This window comes from Cavia porcellus, unplaced genomic scaffold (assembly GCF_034190915.1).
Source record: "Cavia porcellus strain 051 isolate PalLab524CR breed Dunkin Hartley unplaced genomic scaffold, mCavPor4.1 scaffold_24, whole genome shotgun sequence".
Taxonomy (NCBI): domain Eukaryota; kingdom Metazoa; phylum Chordata; class Mammalia; order Rodentia; family Caviidae; genus Cavia; species Cavia porcellus.
This window is the reverse complement of record NW_026947507.1, coordinates 14,921,871-14,942,619: the sequence shown is the minus strand read 5'-3', so window position 1 is coordinate 14,942,619 and position 20,749 is coordinate 14,921,871. Positions and strand designations below refer to the sequence as shown.

The following is a 20,749-nucleotide window of genomic DNA, read 5'->3' as shown; positions in this document are numbered from 1 at the left end:
ATGCTCAATTTATTAGTAAAGGCCTGCAGAGTTCAGATCCATTTATTTTTCAAGGAACTTGGTTTTATCATTAATTTTTAAATATATAATACTTCCACTTTATTTTTACAGTTCACTTTATTTACAAAAATTGGTTTACTTTGAACAATACAGGTATTCCCTGGTGTCTCTTAAAACAAAAAAATCTAGAAAGTCAGAGATATCCAAAGTAAGTTGCAAGTTTTCAGGATGACACTCTAAACTTTAGTGAGTACATACACACAAACACTGTGTCTGTGTGCATGGTGAATATTTATATTAATGGCAGAATTAAGGTGGGAAGATATAACACTGACTAAACTCCTGTTTTTCCTTAAGTAGCTTTTTTTTTTAAAGGGAAGCCTTTGCTTTTCCAAAAGAATGACATGTGGGTGGGAAAATTTTATTGTTTAGGACTGGAGCAAGGACATAGAAAATAATTCTGGCAATTTCTATCATTCACAAGTCTGCTAAGCAAAATTCCGTAGTTGGTCACAAATTCTTTCTGTGGGCTTGTTCACTGTCTGCCCCATCTCTCTGGAGAGGTTTGGGGCTTAAAGAGTTGACAAAGGGGTTCAGAGCTGGAGCTTATGGGGAGTCTGCAGGGAAGCCCCAGCCTCTCACAATTGCACCTATTAGCCATGCACGGTGCAGAGTACAGCAAACACTGGCGCCCAGAGTGCCAAGAGCAGAAAAGCCTGAGTACTTGAGTGTTTGTTTCAGGGAGATTTAAAAAAAAAGAATAAACTAAACTAAAACTTACACTAATCGTATACTCACTAGTTGTTATCTCTTTTTCCCCCTAATTAGGACAGAATTTTACCCTAAGGCAGTTAGGAGTTTGTGAACCAGCAACTCGAAGAGGACTGGCATTTTGTGCGGAAATGGGGCTCCCTCACAGAGGTTACTCTATCAGTGCAGGGTCAGATGCTGATACTGAAAATGAAGCAGTGATGTCCCCAGAGCATGCCATGAGACTGTGGGGCAGGGGGGTCAAATCGGGCCGCAGCTCCTGCCTGTCAAGTCGGTCCAACTCAGCCCTCACCCTGACAGACACGGAGCACGAAAACAAGTCCGACAGTGAGAATGGTAAGTCTCATGATTTGCTTTTCTAATGTTGGCATTCAATGCTGCTGCTTGTTTTGGTTGACTATGGGTCATGCTTCCTTTCCTTTCTTGTTTCTTTTCATTCTTCTTTCTCTTTCTTCTTTCCTTTATTTGTTTTTGTTTGTTTTAATGCAGTTGAACCCCAGAAATGTACTTGAATAATGTGTTTGTTTTCCTGGAAAAAATTAATATTTGAAGTAAGATAGTTAAATTATGCAAGCAGCCTATGATGTGTTAGCTATAGTTTTGAAAACAGTTTAATCGTGTATAGAAAAAAAAGATCAGCTTTTACTTATCTTGGAGCATGTCACCTGTTATCCTCTGTGGAGTAGCAAAACAAGCATTGATAAAGTTTACTCCAGAGCCAGCTTGCAATCAAAGATGTCTTTGTAGATTCCTCTTGAAGATACCTTAAAGAAGTTGCGGAGTCTTAGGATGGATGAATGAGCACACAGAATAGTTTATTAACAGGGCTGATGTGATTGAAGAACAAATTTGATCATGCTTTAAAGTTACTAGTTGATGAGGGCAATTGAAATCTTGGTAAAGAGGCGGAGTATGGCCTTTGATGTGCTTTGGGAACTGGATTACTATGCAATTAAATCCACACACAAGAATTGGACTTCAGGATATCTAAATGGTAGCTTTACATATTGCAAGAAAAATGTCTTTATAAATTAATAGGACTTCTGTCCTATTGACAATGCAGGATAATAAAAAATATTTAAGTTATATGCGGTAACTGATTTAAAAGAAAACATAAATTTTAGTCATGCTCCTTCTAGGAAAAATTGGAACTTCAGTGCCTGTGCACCTGATAACAAAACAATTTTTTTTGCTTCAGCTTTTCATATTTATCAGTGACTCGCTACTTCATTCTGGTTATTGATGCTATGCATACTCAGTGCAGCAAAAAAGCAAAGGAAAAATTAAAGTAAAAGGATGGCGTGACATTTGAAAAGGTGGTTGTTTTGTCAATAATATTTCATTTCTATTATTTATCGAGCAACTTTGTCAATTTTGCTTTGTAAAAGGAGAACAGATCTATGGTTGACTTTCATTTTCAGCTGAAGCCCAGTATGAAATGGTACCTCAAGCTTCCCGTTGTTGGTTAGACATTTCTTTCCTATTTGTGGGTAAAGCAAAATCTAATTTAAGCAATTGAAAGTAATTTCTTATGCATTAAACTAAAATAAGATCAATTAATAACATACACTCAATATCTTCATTTTGGAAGTGTGATTTCTGGATGGAGGCTGCCTCTATTATAATCCGAAACAGGAAATGAGAATACTCCTTTTTGATAAAATGAGTCTTAAAATTAACTTCCATCAAGTCCCTCAGTTAATCCATTTACCTCAGCAAAGCCTGTGTTTATCTCAATTTTTCTTAGTAAATTTAAAAATACACTAACCTTAAGTACCTATATATCAGTTTTAATATTGCTTCCAGTCCAGGTGTACTTCACAGAAAGAACATTCCTTTAGCAATCCCAGGTATATGATTATATTCCAGTCTTGCAAGTGGCATTTGGTTTCCCTAAAAATACAGAACAAATTGTATGACATTATAGAAAAGAGACTGCAGTGGGAATAATGCACCTGATTGTGATAATCTGCATCCCAGATTGTTTATGTCCATACTCATATTTTTCACATTGGCTCAACTTGGCCTTTCTATCCTAAATCTTTGTAGGTTTTCATTTTCTCTCATAACAAATGTATCTTATTGTATTTGTGTTAGCAAAATATAATTTTATTATTTTAAAAATTCTATTGTAACACTATTTTATGATAAATCTCCAAATATAGTTTTTTTTTTTTTTTTTTTTTTTCAGAAAATATAGTGAAATCCCAGCATCCTGGGAACCTGAGGCAGGGGGATCATAGGTTTAAGGCCAGCCTAGGAAATTTTGTGACTTAGAGAGATCTCATCTCAAAATGAATGAAGAAAGTGCTAGAGATGTATAATTCACTGTGAAAGTCCTAGGTTCAATCCCCAGTACTGAAAAAGAAGAAAAAAAGAGGGGCAGGAAACTGAAAACCTTGTAACCTTTAGTTAACACTATGTGATGCTCAGACATTGGGAGGAGGAGAGGGCCTGTGAGTTTCTCACATCACTGCCCTCTCCATTTGCATGGATTATTTTTAACCAGAGGAGGAACTTGTTTCCCTGGGAATCTCATAGACCTTGTTCTTAGAGTGATGGGAAGGCGAGGAAGGTTGGATGCATTTCCTTAAGTGGTAATGATAAAGAAGGAGAAAGAACTGGGAGAGGGCGTCAGGGGCCTTGCTCTGAATTTCAGAGCATGTGGCAGCACTTTTTGGGAGTAAACAGATCACTTTAAGGTATAAAATGTCCACAGCAATGTCTGTGGAGTTGAGCAGTGATGACTTCAACTTATGCTTATTGTTGTCTTGAGGTTTTGGTTGTGATGATTTTTTAAACATTTTGATGGTCTAAGAATTCCCAGGGAGGTCAGTTTAAGGAGGAAAGCAAGAGGAAAGAAAACAGATACGTGGTCTTAATGAATACTGGCTATTTCATATGTTTAATATTTCCTTCTAATCAAACATTCGGAGGAATGTTTCAGATTAATTTGCTTTAAAATTCTAGTGATTACTCAGAAAGATCAAGAATTCATTAAAGTAATTAATTTCATTAAGAACTGGGGACACAGTGCTCTGAGGTACTTAGCAAACATTAAAATTTTGGTTACAGAACTAAACAAAAGCATTGAAGATTTTTTTTTTCTTAATATAGAAGCTGTTTTTTTCCTTAAACTGAGCTAAGAACTAAAATTTGAAACCATATATAGTTTCTTGTAACATCTTTATAAACAGTATCCTCAAAACTGATACATTTTTTTACTCCTTCTAATCAAATATTTCCAATATAAACTTGCTTAAATCATTTTTACTTTTGTCTGTTATTTTAAATTGCTCTGACTTTGAAAGGCTACTGATCTTCTGCTTACATTTTCACCGTCTAATTGTATTCATTTCTGTAGTAGCTTCAGATGAGTCAGTAGAATTATTATTAGCTCACCAAATGTTGAAAGAAGAACATGGGCAAAAGAGCTCACCAAAATGAAACTAGTTTAGGAACCAAGCACTGATTTGTTTTCATCTGATGTAAAATGGGAGGTTTCATTGAGTGTTTTTATCATTTGAAAAAAAAAGCCATGCATGAGGCTGTTTTCCCCCGGAAAAGATGTGATTCAACATTTGTAAAATTATGAGAGCAGAGTGCCTGACCTTCGAGTTTTAACTTCAAAGAAGAGTTTAGTCACTAAAACAGATTAGATTTCACTTATTTATTGATAAAGAGGCCAACAGTTCAAGTTCAGAAGGTACTAAAACTGCTGGGAAGCTAATGAAATTTTGATAGCGGGAGCATCCCACAAAAGTAGAAAAGCATTTGAACCGTGTCACATGCCCTCATGGTAGCAGAGATTCAAAACAAGTGATAAAATTTATTGTTTTGCAAAACTAACTTTTCACCAACCGTTGGAATTTGAAGTAAAAACAAGAAAGGAATTTGAAGGAAAGAAATGAGAGCATATTGAGTTTTATATGGAATTCCAAATGTTTATCTTGTCTGAAATTAAAGATATAGAAGTCCTTTCTTGACAAATATCTGTTGCTGTTGTTGACATCATTGTTGTAAGTGAACTGCCATGTACCAGCAAACATACAGAAAGGACAGTGATTTTTGAATACCTATTAACAGTGAACATGGCAAGCTGTTGAATGATTACAAAATAAATGTGATGGGATGCCCTAACCAAAGGAAAAAAATTACCAGTGTGCTCTATATGATTTTAGATAACTTTCCCATCTCTGATGTGCTATTATAAAAGACCCCTGACTGAAATGCTGCTTAGGGCTTTGCTTCTAATCTGATCTCCATTCCAAATGTCTATCTAAATGTCAGGAACAAAGGAACTTTACTTTTATCAGAACATCTATCATTAAGCATAAAAATGTTTGCATATGTATCATTTCCCAGAAGCAACTGAGCATTGTATTATTATTTGTCATCCAGGAGTGTCGTACCAAGAAGTGCTGGGTTTCCAATCGAGGTTGACAGGAGTTAGATCCTTTTATTCATCCCCTAAGACTGTTTCCTTCTAAGTCGCTCCGAGCAGGAGTTCCCAGCTTTTCTGTCTCCTCTGCCTGCTATTTCATCAGCTGTACTGCTTCTTCAGGGCCAAGGTGCTCTGTTATTGGAGATCCCTGATCTTGGTCCTTCTCCACTTCTTAGTACCCCTGGAAACAGAGAACCTTTAACCAAACAGATGGACTGTGACTTCAGGTAAGCCAGGAGGAGTTGGCTCTGCTGTGCCATCTCATCATGACTCAGGGCTTCCAGAGTGCACACTGAGAAATAACTGAAATTGTTTTTTGTTTGTTTGTTTGTTTTTTGGTACCAGGGATCCAACTCATGACCTTGCGCTTGCCAGGCAGGTGCTTACACCACTGAGCTCAACCCCAGCCCCGAAACTGTGTTAACGGGAGGCCCTCCACCTTGTTAGTATGGGCACCACAGCTGTGTGACCTTGGGCGAGTCACTTACCCATGCTGTGTTAGAGTTTTCATGAGGGTAAAAGAGAGATGACAGTGAGACTATGCAGTCCTCCAAGAATAAGGTTGCTGTGAAGATTAGAGTTCAGTGTATATTTACAACAGTGCTCGGCAGATAGTGAGTTATGAGTGTGTGCCCTTATTAACTTATAAATGTGGAAAATTGTATCTTTAAGTGGTTATGAAGATTGAATTAAATAAACAATATCAATTATCTATATATTTTGATTCACAATAAATGCTTTTTTCCTTTCTCTTCTTTCCATCTTCTTTCCACGCTGTCTTTCCCTCCCTGTGTATCAGTCAAGTGTTCCTGGGTTTGGGACAATGAGAGTGAATTAATGGTTTCCTCCGTCAACGGTGTGGATAACTTACATCATCTGGAATTTTTGTCATTATATATTGACTCCCTTATTTTCCTCCCAAACCCCACATCCTTTTTAATTTACAGTAATTAAATGAATGTACATTGAATAGTGCTGATAATTAGTCTGATGGCTGTAAACTTCAAAGACTTTGGAGTGTTTCTTCCCCTCCTGGCCAAGGAAATTTCAAAATAGTGTTTCCCTCAAAGGCATGTTACTTAGACAGTCAGTCAATTAAAAGGCAATTTAACTGATGCTCATCAGTTCACACAATAAAATATATCATTCTTCAAGACTTTATTTCTCACGTGGGGTCTTAGCAGTGTACCTGTTGTAGGACCTCACTAATGCCACAGTAACTGTATGTGATACTAAAGTATTATGAGCTGATTTGACTATCTAAAAGGGTAAAATGTTAAAGTACCATCTTTTTCATGTAAAAGATATTGCATGGCACAGCCAAAATACTTCACAATTTTACTTATCCTTTGAAATAGATATTTTAAGACTTACCTGCTCTGTGGAGAAATAGTCGAAGAAGCACTGTGTTATTGTACTTTCAAAGGAAACCAGTATTCCCTTAAATTAGTTTGATAAACCATCAGTCTCTTAATGGAGAATGTGAGTTATTTTGTAATCCAAAACATGTCAGGCAGGAACTGTTCCCTGGATGGAAGTGTGGGCAGATAGTACAGTTTCTTCTCTTTGTGATGGGCTGTAGGAGAAGGGGAGTAACTGGAAGGGCCTGTAGCTCTTCAATTAAACTCTATCAATTAAACTCTAAAACATTTGGGAGAAACTGCTACCAGCATTAGAGCACCATTTTATGTCACCTATTCCTGATACACATATTTTTGCATTTCCTAAAGGTAATTTGAAAAGAGATGGCTTTTGCCTCACAACCTAAGTCAGTTTTATTAAAAACCCTTTTGTCAGCTTCCTTTGGAAACTGATTGTGAGAATTAAGATGGAATTCCCTTGCTTGTAAGAAATAAATGCTATTTCAGTGTTATTCCAGTTTTATGAGATCCTGTTGAACACACTAAATTATAACTTGAATATATTTTCCATTATAGGCCCTCCTCTGGCATGTCATGGTCAATTCTGGCACAGTTTGCTGTTGTAAATCACGTTTTATGTCTTAGGTGTTCTAGAGTGTCAAAAATGGCAAAAGTAATATGTTACTGCGCTTAGTAAATCAAGCTCAGAATTAAAGTGCTACTTTGCAAAATGCAGCCAAATCTTTTCTAATATATAAAAATAATTACATTGCCTTGATATATACATTTATAGTTTCAAATGCAACTTGTCATTCTTTGCGTTAAAGCTTCCATTTTTCATTTAAGGATGAAATATATTCACTTGCTGGATATATACAAGTTATTAATGAGCATAGAAGTTATGATTTAAGTAAAAATTTTAAAAATATTTTAAAATTAGAATTATAAAGACCTGGAAATTTTCAACCATTGATATTACTTAAGTGTTTATATACATCTGTATTTTTCCATTGTAAGCTCTGAGAAAACTTGTCAATTTGCTACTTGTCACATGGATATTATCACTTCTGCTAAACTCGTCTTGTATGCTAAGTACTTTTGTTCAAAGTGTATGGGATGTAAGGCAACTCTTTAAATTCAGAACATTCTTTTAGTTACAGAGTTGAAATCAAAGTGAAGTGTACTGAAGCACATATCAAAACTGATGATGTAGGCTATTTTGATTTCTGAATGTGTTTTTGATATCCTTGAAAAATCACAGTCGTAGCAGTAAAGTTTTTTTAATTAATGAATTCAATAGTGGTAAACGCTGAATCACGTTTATTGATGTAATTATCACTGATATAGAAAAAATAAGTGTTAGAGCCATAGAACCTTAGGGTTTTTTTTTTTATCATTCTGAGCGTATTCAAGTGTTTGAAGAGCAACTCACTGATTTTTTTGTTATTTAAAGAATATTATTCTCTAGCCACAGTAATTGTGTTTATTAACATCACATATGCATACTCTTTTATATGTAAAAAGTCTTATACATTATTTATTAAGTAGTTTAAAGGATGATTTCACTATATTGAAATTTTCTTATATAGATGACTGACTTGAGATAGCTTTCTGGAATGGCTAGACTGTACATAAACTAAATGTAAAAGCTATTTGAATGCATATTAAGTGGGTAAAAATACATATAAATTTGAGAAATGAGCAATTGAAAATGTCCAGTGACTACTACCTTGACTTTAAATATTATTTTAAGTCACACAGAAATGGAAAATTGAATAAAGTTTGGATGCGACTGGGTGAATTGACTTCCTAGTTAGTATATCAGCTATATCTTTATTCAATGAATAATAAATGCTGACTATTGTACCAAGTTCTAGGGGAAAAAATCAAGTAAGGTGTAGTTGCTGACCTCTAAACTCACAACTATTTGGGCAAACAGGTGAGTAGACATACACATAATTGGATTTTAATGTGGCGAGTGTTATTGTAATAGAATATGCAAAGCCAGTATCTGCACAGTACGGATTGCTGTACTAGAGATGTTTCATCAAGGAGGAATGAAGTGGCATTGGGAGTGGCATTGTAGAAGTTCAAGATGCAGACAAAACAATGAAGAAGGACTTCAAGGGCTGTTCCTAAAGCCACAGCTTGTTTGGTGCCTGTAACACGTGGGAGCTGAGGCTGCATCAGAAGCCTCAGAACACGCCCAAAAGTCTTTCCAGGGTTTTTTCACTTTCTCCTGCAGGTAATAAAGAGGCTCTGAGGGAGTTTAACAGAGGAGTAGTACCATCTTGTGCACATTTTAGAGTACCTTGAATGCAATGCAGATGCTGTTTTCTCCATCAGAGAAAAGTTCTCCGGAGAAATTGCTGTGATTACCATCCTGCTCACCTTGGACAGTACCTGGACCTGAAATGAAGTTGCCATTGAATGAGTTAATAGACCTGGAGGCTGCAGTGGTTTAGATCTGGCATGTCCCTCCAAGGGTCATGTGCTGGAAGCTTGTTCCCCAGTGTGGTTCTGAGTGTTTAGAATCTCTGCGGGTGAGGCCTAGTGGAAGGCAAATCGATCATTGGGAAGTTTGCACTGGGAAGGGGTCGGCGCTGCTCCCAAGTGAAGCAGCTCTCGTGACAGCACCTTCTTCTAAAGTGAAGCCCTACTCTGTGCTTTTCTCTTTTCTACACGTGGCTGGTTCCCTTTCCTCCTCTCTGCCATGCTACATCATAGTCAAAAGGACCCTCACAACAGCTGAACAGATGGGATCACCCTGTCTTAACTTTCAGTCTCTAAAACTATGAGTTCTTTTTTTTTTTTTTTTTTTTTTAAATAAAGCACTTACCTTTGGGTATTTTGCTAAAGAGAAAATACACTAATATAGAGGTCAAAGTTGTAATCAATTCAGCCAATTAGGTAGCATTCTGATAATCAGAGTGGGAAAATAGAAAAGTTTGGATCAAGGACCATGGAGAACAGGAAGACCCATTCAAACAGAGAATCATTTGATGATTAATTCATTGCATGGGGTCAGGCAGAAGGGAGAGATTTAAAAATGACTGTTTTATCTAACCCGAGAGGCTGAGTGGTTGATGGTATAATCCAAATGGGGAGTTAAAATATATAGTTTGTGGTCAGGTTAGTTATTCAGACAGGGTCAGGCAGTGTTTGAGGTACCTGTAAGGTATGGAAGCTCAATAAATTATCAGGTGATTATATAAAAATTGTCTATGTAGTATATGTGAAACTACATACAATATATGAAATTTATACAATGAGAAAAGGAGAGAATTAAAGATAGATTCATGAACTCGCCAGTACTTAATATATGGCTACTGAGGAAACACAATGTAAGAAACCAAAAGGGCCCTTCCATGGTGCCAAAAAACAAGCAAAACATTAATTCACAGAAGGTAAGAAAAACACAATGTCATCAGCAAATCAAAAGCTCCCAAAGTCTACATGCTATCTTTGGATTGCACAGGATGCTACTAACTTTTATCCAGTGGATGTGGCAGTTAAATTGCAGAGGGTTGAGGGTTACAGAAAAACCTAAATTGGTACCAGAGAGATTATTCTTTCCAGAGCTCAACTAAGCAAGGAAGGAAAGAGCTGGGCTAGCAACTCTGGAGGAACTCAGGGGAGGGATATTTTTATCTTGCAGGACATTTCAGCATTTTCGTAAAGCAAAACAAGTAGACATGCAATTAGGAAGAGCTAGGGAAAATTAAGAAAAATAAAGAGTGATCTCCAAGAAATCAGGAGTGGAGGGATCTTTGGATATAGTGTTGTGTAATGTCTCAAGGTTCTTCAAGCTTTTCATCATTTAATATACTTTTTAGTTTATAATTTTGTGCATATCATTATACCAAAAGAGATACATTTCTCTCTAGTGTTGATTGAATTCATAATGAATGTCTGACTAATATAGTAAGAATGAATATTTGAAGAAATTGTGACTATGTTATAAGATTTGTGGGAAAAGTACATTCTTACCAAAGTAGATATTTTATTTAAAATGATTCTGAGATGGATGTTGCAGTACAAGCCTGAAATCCCTGTACTCTGGGAGGCTGAGGCAGGAGGATCACAAGTTCAAGCTCAATTTAGCAACTTAAAGAAAGCTTATCTCCAAAATGAATGGACAAGGAAATAAACAATCCACTGGGAATTTAGCTTCTTCTAAAGATCCTGCATTCAATCCCTAGTACTGCAAAATGAACAAACAGTTCTAGCTAAATATAGCAGCATACTATTGTAATTCTAGCTATCTGGGAGGCTGAGGCAGAAGAATCTCAATTTCAAGTTCAACCCTAGGTGATTTAATGAGACACTGACTCAAACATATAAAAAGTTTTAAAAAGGAGAAAAAGGGGGACTAGGGATTTAGCTCAGCGGCGTAAGCACCTGCCTTGCAAGCAGGCGGTCGTGAGTTCGATCCCCGGTACCGATAAAAAAAGAAAAAAGGAGAAACAGGGGCTGGGGATGTAGCTAGTAGCAGAGTACTTGGCTAACATGCGTGAAGCACTGGGTTCTATCTCCAGAACCACAATAAGTTGTACACAATTGTAGGACTAAACGTATTTACCCAAAGTGATGGAAAACAGTTATAACTTTGGAACCTGAACTTCAAGATTGCTCTCAGTAATACTTTTGAAGGTCTAGATAATTTTTTTATTTCCTATTTTTGGTCCTTGACATGTGTATTGAGAGAGGAAGAGACAAAGTCAGGCAAGCAAGGGAGAGAGGAAGAGAGAAGGGAGAGAGCGAGAGAGACTATAAGTATGTGTATGTATGTATATATATATAAAACAATATATAACATGTTTATGTATGTGTATATGTGTGTATGTGTGTATACATGGATGTGTGTGTATAATCTTTGCCCTAAGGATTCAGTTAATAAGTACTTTCACTTTAGTTACTGTTATATCATTTTGAATTGGCTGTTTTAAATGGCATTTTGTTTTGCTAAAAAGAACGCATGTTTATAAACATAAAATTTTTTTTTTTTTTTGTCTTTTTCGTTTTCGTTTTTATCGGTACCAGGGATCGAACTCACGACTGCCTGCTTGCAAGGCAGGTGCTTATGCCGCTGAGCTAAATCCCCAGCCCCCATAAAATTTTACAATCAGATTTTATCTTTAAATAAATTCTCCTGGGAAATTACTAAAAGTATATTTGCTTATATACACAAAGAGAGACAGAAAAAAGCCTGGTTACAAATGATAATACGAGAGAAATACAAATATGCCTTAAAAATCCAGAGTGATGGTTATTATTTGAATTTGGAAAATGATGGCTTTGTAAAACAATGATTTGTACTAAATTGCTTAGTACTAAAGTATCAGGATGAAGTAGACATGCCCTTCCATCTGGTTTATAAGGAGTGTTAAAGTTCACAAAGAGAGATCTTTGAATTTTGACATATAGCAGATGGAGATTCCTGGGGGATGCGAAAGTGCTTGAGTGAAATGTCACTTGCTGCAGAGTCATTTCTTTCTAATGGACTGTGCCTCATTTGCCGTGACTGGAGGACCATTGTATAGACAGCAGGGTACAAAACCCTACTTACAGGTGAACCAAATGGTTTAAATGAGCCCATTTAGACCTTAAGGTCTCAGGTAACCACTAGTATTTTTAAAGCATTTAATGATTGTAATGTGCTGTCTTAATGGTGAAATTGGAACTTCAGAGCAAATGATTTAAGAATAAAGCATTATGAATTTTTAAATTCATGCCTTTATTCTGTATTAATTACTTAGCATTGCATGTTCATTAGACAATACAAAGAAGCTGAATAATATTAATTAGTTTCTATTTTGGTACTTCTATTTTATCCTTTGTTTCTCTGTGTATAATTTTTTTTATAATTTGCAATTCCTCTACTGACCTAAGTTTCTCCATGTTATTAGTTATTCAACAATATTTTTTTCTGTGGTATGTTGTATCATAGTTTGTTCAGTATACCTAGTACTTATTGCCAAGTAGGGTGTTTAGAGTTTCATTATTATAAATTTTGTTGAGAGAGAAGTTGAAAAGTGTTGCTCAAAGGTTACAAAATTTCATTGAAGATGAGTAAGTTCAATAGATCTTTGTGCAATATGAAAGCTATAGTTAGTTAAAATATATTGTATTGCTAAAAGAGATTTTAAGTGTTCTCACCAAAAAAGATACGTATTTGAGACAATGTTTGTGTTTATTAACTTGATTTAGTCATTCCAGAATATATACATATTTTGAAATATGTACATAATGTATAATAAATTTAAAAATTAGAAAAAATATTTTAGTAACTATCCTAGTGACTAAATATTTACTGTTAATTCTGTTATTACTATAGGATAAAATCTTAGAATTTCAGAGCCATTGTATATGTGTGATTTACAGCTTTTGATACATATTGTCAAAACATTCTATAAAGTAGCTTGTCTTAAATTATCCTAAGTACCTTATCTCACAAGGAATTCACAAGTGTTTTCCCGCTTTATATTTTTGGAAACTTGATAGATGAAACATAGTCTCTCATTATTGTTGGGGTTTGTATTCATTTGATTAAAGAACTAGATAGATTTTCGTGTTTATGTGTACCATTTGTATTTCTTCTTTTGGGAACTGCCAATTTGTGCCTCTGTTTTTGTGTCAGAATACATGAAAAAATGGGTCTTTCAGATTGACTTGGTTGCTTTTCTCATTGCTGAAATGAAATAACTGACACCTAAAGTTAAAGAAGGAAAGATTTATTTGTCTGACAGTTTTTAGATATTTCAGTCTGTAGTTGGCTGGCTTCATCTCTAAAAACTCATTTGCTCCTTTTAATGTTTTTTTAATTTTAAACACATCTCAGTTTTTTCCCTAGTTTTTAATATAGTATATATATGGACTACTCTGGTCAGTGCCATTTAATCTAATTATGGAATGCTTCATAATGTGTAAAATATAGTAATATAAGTAAATTTCAGCAATAAAGCATAAATAAAATTTTTTGCTGTTCAATCTTTGCAAAGAGATAGAAAAAGTTGTAAAATATCTTGTGTAGAAAAGATTTTTTAGAAACTAATTGCAGGTTTGGTAGTTTCTGATAGATTTAGAATACCAAATAAAAGTAAACATTTTCAGGAATACACAGTTAACTAATAGTCATATAATATGTAAGCTTTAAGCACTGTAAAAAATGTAACAGAAGTAAAACATTGTATTAGGTTTATGGAAATAATATATAATGTATAATGTCAGTTATTGAGGTCTATTTTTCATTAAAAGATAAAGTAATAATCCTGAAATAAGCCAGACTGTATTAAGCATTTGTGGGTATCCTTATATTAAATATATTGAGATATTTTTCAGGAATAAAATATATCCTTGCTGTCAGGTTTAAAGATAGAGGACCTTACAAAGGGGAAACAATTAGAAGACAAGTTAGATGAAATACATTGCTAGCCTACTTACTGAGAAAAGCAATGAAGAAGTCAGAAGAGGAAAGATTTTAGAAAATTTATAGAGTTCGAGCAAGATTTTGGGAGGTGATAAAATGTGTCAGCATGGCAGAAGAATACCACATGCTTAAAGTTGGAAAAGCTTGAGGAAATGCATGGAAACAATAAGAGGAAGCGATTGTAGCTTTATAAGGGGCCACCAGATCTGGAAGAATCCTATTAGGAAGTAATAGAAGTCAGAGGTGACAATTAAAGGAAGAATTGTGCACGTAATGCTGAAAGGCCTGAGGCTGTCTCTTGTGTGTAGATGGGTCTGATCGGGTCCTTAAGGAGAACTGGGACATAATAAATGATGAATGGACTATATATATATATATATGAACATTGAGTTAAGGAGCCAAGGTTTGATATGAACCAGAAAGGATATATAGCAAACACAGAGGAAACAGCAATTTATACTGAACATGATAATGTAAGAGAAGCATGGTAATCAGCCAGAGATGACCCTGAACATTTGACTGCAGAACCTGTAAAATGGTGCTGTACTAAGTGTTTTAGTCACTTTCCTTGTCACTGGGGCAAAATACCGATACCTTGAGCTTACAGGAGGAGCGGTTTACTTAGGCTCACGGTTGGAGCTTTACAGGAGGAGAGGTTTACTTAGGCTCACGGTTGCAGTCCATGGTCACCTGGATGCTAGGCAGAAATTGCATGGCAGAGGGAAGTGGCTCATATCATGATAGATAGGAAGCAGAAAGTGAAGGGAGGAGCTGGGGAGGGATACCTGTTTTTCCCACTCATGTTTCCAGAGAACCTTCTCTTTTATCCAGTCTCCATCTCCCAACACCTAACTGCTGAGCCCACTATGGATGAATTTGCTGATGAAGACAGTATTCCATGATCAAGCCACCTTCCAAAAGCCCACATGTGAACAGACGAGGCTTTGGAGGAACATCCCAGATCTAAACCATAATTGTGGGAGAAAAGGAGATACCAGAGAAAAAGTTAAAATAGTTCCACATGATTACATAATGTCATAGGAGAGTAGACATTGCAGCTAGTGAAACAATATACCATATGTGAAGATTTTATCAAAAGCCAAAAATAAATAGGGATATAATTAGAGAATAAGATGGACAATAAACAGTAGCCTATCTAGTTGAGATTTAAAAAGAAAAGCTGGACGTGGGATTTAGCTTAGCGGCGTAAGCGTCTGCCTGGCAAGCGCAATACTCTGAGTTTGATCCCCAGTACAAAAAAAAAAAAAAAAAAAAAGGAAGGAAGGAAGAAAGAGGAGCTATTTCTCCATCTTTCCTGAGTCATCTCTCAGAACAGGACACTAAGTGATCATTCAATAACCAACAAGAACACTACACCACGATTCCCAATTAAGTCCCATAGACCACAGTACTCCAAAATGCGGTAATAAGACCTTAAGAGATTGAAGAGCAGAATCAGAAAATATTTTGCTTCTATACACTTCTGTTATCTCTGACAAATCTTAAATCACACCATAAAACTGATTTTCTGAACAAAATTATTAAGATTATTCCACCTGTTTCTCAATCCTATTTGAGATTTCAAGGTGGTTAAGCGGTGTCTGAGGCTTGTTGAAGACACTGCAGATGGCCTAACACTGCAAGTGCCTTTTGATCATGGGAAGACAAAGGACCCTCTGTGAGTGTCTTTGTGTGGCTATAATCCCAGTGAGTGGGGAGACTAAGACAGGAAAATTTCAAGTTCAAGGCCAGCTGGGCAAGATCCTGTCTTAGAATGAGAAAGGGTTGAGGGTAGAGCTCAGTGGTACAGTGTCCTTAGGATCAATCACCAATCCTCAAAAAAGGAAGGAAAAAAAAAAGGAGCCTCAATCTCACTAGCTCTTAATGTCAACGGTTGCATTTTAAAGCATCTCATGTTAACTTTATCTCAAAATATCAAAGGAGGAGTACACATAGTCAGAAGGGTGACACACACGACAATCTCTCCTTACAGTGCTGGCACATTTCACTTGCTGTCCCAAAGTAATCTCTAAAGGGATAAAAATTGGTGCAAGGGGATCCATTTGGAAATGAAAATTTATAATTTAAGGAGTGAGAACATTGTTCATGAATCCTGGTGGCGTCCCCATATTTTAAGTAGTTTGCACTGAATGTGTGGCTCTTTGATAGTTGAGACCTGGCAGGCAGTGTTTTTTTCTTGAAAAAAAAAAAAATCACAAAGGAGTGGGATCTTAGATTGACCCTTCGCATAAGACCCATTTGTTGTCCTATTTTAATTTTAAAATTTTACCTATAAAAATTTTCTTAATATAATCAATACTAGTTTTGATAATTAGACATAGTACCATTATAGAAAAATTTGTGTTCTCTCTAAAATCCTCGACTTCCCATAGAAAGAGTCTCAAGTATAGAGAAGCATTTTGTGATAACATTTCCAACAATGGTTAGGAATGTTGTGTATAAAAGTTGTTTTTATTGTTCTTTAAAAAATCACTGTAGAATTTAAATGTCAGAATAAAATTTGATAGACATATAGGCAGAGATAGATATTCAGTATTTATTGAGCACTTACTGTATTTAGTCTTCACAACTACCCTCTGAGGTTTATATTATCCATATTTTACAGAGGAAAGAAAACTAAGACTTAAAGAATATAGATACTTTGCTAAGATCTCACAGATACTAAATGATAAAATCACAAATTAAAGTTACAGTCTAATTCAAAATCTTCCTATAATTTTGTTCTCACTTGGAATCTATTGGTATCCAAAGGAATATGGGGCCTAGAATTTTGCCTGGTAAGTGTCCAAGTCGTGTGTTTGATCCCTGATGCAGAAAAAAAAAAAAAAAAGAAAAGAAAATCAGAAGTAATAGGTTGTAGATACTCTCAGATAATTTACTTTTAACTGAGAAGGAAAGAGTGTTGTAAATGTAAGTATCCTCCATGTCATCATGCGTTTCTGTGCTGTTGAATTTGTTCCACACTTCTTAGTTTAAGATGTAATCCTCCTATATTAAGAAAAGAATTTCATAGGCACAGTGGTAAGATCAATATGATTAGAAGAGAGATTAGATTTCTTGTTCTAGCTTGACAGTTAATTCATTGTTTTACTCACTATCTGCATCTGAGTTTTCTCAAACCGTACTTTCTTGTTGAATCATTTTTGAAATACACTAATTTTGGTCAACACTACAAGTCTTATTTTGCAAAACTTTCTCTTGATGATTTCCCTCAAGAGAGGAAGTCATGTTGAACTAAGATAGGTCCAGCAAAGTGAGGACCTGAAGCATAAAAATCTCTTAAACCATCTAAAAGTAGTAAGAAAAGTTACATTCATTTTTTGCGTCAATGAAACATAATCTAAGCTTCCTTGATTTCTGTATGTGTGCGTTAATAAGTATTACATCTAGGAAGAATGAAACTATGACCCCTGAACATAATTCAACAGAAACTGTTACTACAAGATTTTATCTTTTATTTGTTCTAGCATTTTATCTATATTATTAAATCATTTCAGATTCCTAAAATAAATTTGTTTCAGTGGTGAGACTTTTACCTAAATAAAGATGAAGATCTTTATAGTATAGTATTTTATCACATATGCTTGGAAAACTTCCATAGTGGTGATACAGAGAAAGAAATGTTTTGATGAAGGCTGTGCCATACCTAGCAGACAAGTGCTATATTTAATAGGTAAGTATAGAAGTATTAATATTACCTAAATATTTCTATCAGTTCTTTAAAAACATAATCAAGTCAAATTTAACAAATAAAAACAGTCAACATATTTTCTTCTTCTTTTACATACTATTCAAAAGGAAAAAATAGATATTCAACATAGTTTTGTTTAACTATGGCCATACTTGTTTGCCATGTGTGAATCATTACTATCCTAGATTTCCTCAAATGTTATTGTCTCTTTCTTGAGATACTACAGACCCTCCAAAACTCAGTGTGTTTTTTTAGTTTATTATTTCATTGAAAGAACATTCAAGCAATTATCATCCTGTTTCTAGGGGAAATGATGTCTGCAAAATCAATTCTGCTTTATGTTGCTTAAAGGACCTGCCAAATAATTGACTATTACAATCATAAGTCTGGCATGGACTTTGTGAGACATTAGTTCTATTCTTTGTGAGGAAGTCCAAAGAGACACAATGGAATTAGACATGACTTTTCAGAACTAACCTGTATCTATGTTTAGTTAGAATTTTATTCCTACATTTTAGCCTAAATTCTTAGGGTGAAGTGGAGAAATTGTGGTCCCTAGCTTGTCGTGATCCTTCTTGCACTTGAAAACTAAGGCTGTTATTCTTCTTTTCTCAAAACTAATTAGGCTTAATATTCATTCCTTGATAAATTGATCCTACTCCCTAGCCTTAATTATTTTCATTGTAAACAGAACTTATCCCAATTGATTATGTTTCCTTAGTTTCTGAGGACCTCAAATTTTTCTCCTTAATCTTTCGAACATATACACACACTTTGTTTTATACTTTTAATATACTGTACCCAGCATCTGTCTTTTTTAATGATAGTAACATCACATTACTGTTTAATTTAATTTTAATATCTATATTATGTATAAGCACTGTGATCCAAAACATGACATCACGGTATGTTTAGTGGTTCAGTCTCCTTTTGTAACCCATTTATTCAAATGACCTAAGCTTTGCAGTAAAAGTACTGTCATCATTAAAATTATGATATTATTTTATTCTTTTACCCTGCTTTTTCTATGAAATTCTTTGTAATTTCAACTTTGGAATTTTTAAGAATCTTTCATTAAATTCTTATTTCCCAGACCATGTAGATTAATAGATCAAGATTTTCTTCTATCTCTATATGTCATCTAATCTTACTGATCTAATGCAATTACATTTTGAGGTTAAGTTTTCTATTCCACTATTATCAGATCTCCTTTCCCTTAGAATGTCATCATTCTAAATTTCTTTGTAACTAGGGTATTCAAATGCATGTTTATTTCACTTTGCAGATTTTAATATGCTGAGCAATAAATATCTATTTGAGGGGCTAATTTAGTAGCTTTTCAAATCTTGTTTCTCATGCTCCTAAAAATCAATGCAACTTTGGAGAGACCTAGATTTAAACAAGAACAAAATATGGAATTTGATGAAAGCTGCTCCACAAACATGATATTTTACTTTATATATGTTTAAAATATATACCTTAGAAAATCTTACTTTAGTTTGTGACTTAAGTGAAACCTAGGTAAACTGTGTAAGCCCTCATTAACAAAAATAACTAGTTATCCTTTGCAAATATGCTTCCAGTTAAAAGGCTGCTAGAAATCTAGCTGTCTTTTTTGTAGCCTACTTTTTTTCCCTAATGGGTATAAATCATTAGGAATAAATTGTGTTCTGTCATTGTAGCCAGTAATTGGTGACATTTTCTTGTCACCATGGGATTATAAATAACAGCAATATATGTACTGTCAACAGATTCATTATAATATGAAAAACATAAAGCAGTAGTCTTATTTCCTTTAACCATATTTTGCATCTTTCTCATATTATGACATCGACATCCTTGCAGATTTTGTAAAAAAAATACTCCACAGAACTGTTTAATTAATAATACCTTCTAATTGTATCTATTAAGCTTTAAATATATTTTGTTTCTTCTGTGGTTCATCTGAAAAGATACCCCTTCAAAATTATTTTGTTTGCAGACAGATGTTTGATGACAATTGATTGATGAACAGCTAGGCATTTTTTTAAAGTAGTAAAACCTACAAAAGAATAAGCATTTGTAAAGCATCTTAACATAGCTCAAGGGCTAAAAATAATTATATAGCCCTTGAAATTTGTGTTTACACAGAAAATCATGGTAACCTGCTCCATGCTGAAGGGGGAAAAAAAACTATTTGGGGGAAATATTAATTGGACCAAATCCTATAATTTCTTGCTTTGTTGAATATTAAATTAGTTTATCTCTTTCCACTTTCAGTGTCTGGACAATCTTATATACATGTTACCTCTTGGAACTCTCTGTAAAGGTTGGTACCATCTCTCTCTTCCAGTAGTTTCTGTTGCTTTGTTGAGAAGAGATCTTCTTGTGCCTCCAAAATAAGACAAAAAAGTTCCTGCTGGTTCACAGAGAGAACCTGACAAGCCTGCCCGCTGCAAGCTCCACCTGACCTATCTTCTTGGAGAAGTTTATCAGTCTTCTTTCTGGAAGCCTCTGAACGATGACTTGCAGGGCACAGCTCTTTATTGGTTCGGTGGAGTCATTTTGAGAGCTCTTGGAATCATGATTTCCTCAAATTTCTCTCTTTGATCCTCTCTTTTTAGTTATATGACATTTTTGAACTTTATTTCAGGTCTCCTGTGCCTTTTGTGTAGACAACGCTATCCAAGGTTTCCTTACTTCAGTTTTATTTGTTCTTCAACAAATACAATCATTGCATCCTTGACTTTTCAAGGGCTACAAGGCTGAGAAACAAAACTTGCAAGAGTTTGTGGTATAGAATGTCTTAGAAATAACTCTGATGGATCCTGAATCCCTTGTGTATTTTGAACTTAATCATATATTTTATCTTTCAATATTTCTGTGTTAATTTCTCACTGTTTAGGTAATATATCATTCAGATATCCCTTTTTCCTCTGAAGTTTAGTTTTTTGTTTATTTGACAAAGCATTTTGTTACTAATGGAGTTGCCGCAGTTTTTTCTTTTGCCTGTTTGGCAGTAAAAATCTCAGCTAACTTAATATTAAATTCTC

The 20,749-nt window shown here is 34.9% G+C and overlaps 1 protein-coding gene across 19 annotated transcripts in view; it reads left to right on the top strand.

Annotated features, from left to right (window-relative positions):
• Positions 1–20,749, top strand: part of Tenm3 (teneurin transmembrane protein 3) — a 2,467,413-nt gene that overhangs the window by 2,047,506 nt on the left and 399,158 nt on the right. For 14 of the 19 annotated variants that reach the window (XM_063234704.1, XM_063234707.1, XM_063234699.1 and 11 more), the window contains one exon: positions 829–1,107. The exons of 4 other annotated variants lie outside the window; for them this stretch is intronic. In XM_063234704.1, the coding sequence (XP_063090774.1) occupies positions 829–1,107 (279 nt within the window). The remainder of the gene's footprint in view (positions 1–828; positions 1,108–20,749) is intronic. One more of the 19 variants, XM_063234715.1, reaches the window with a different exon arrangement.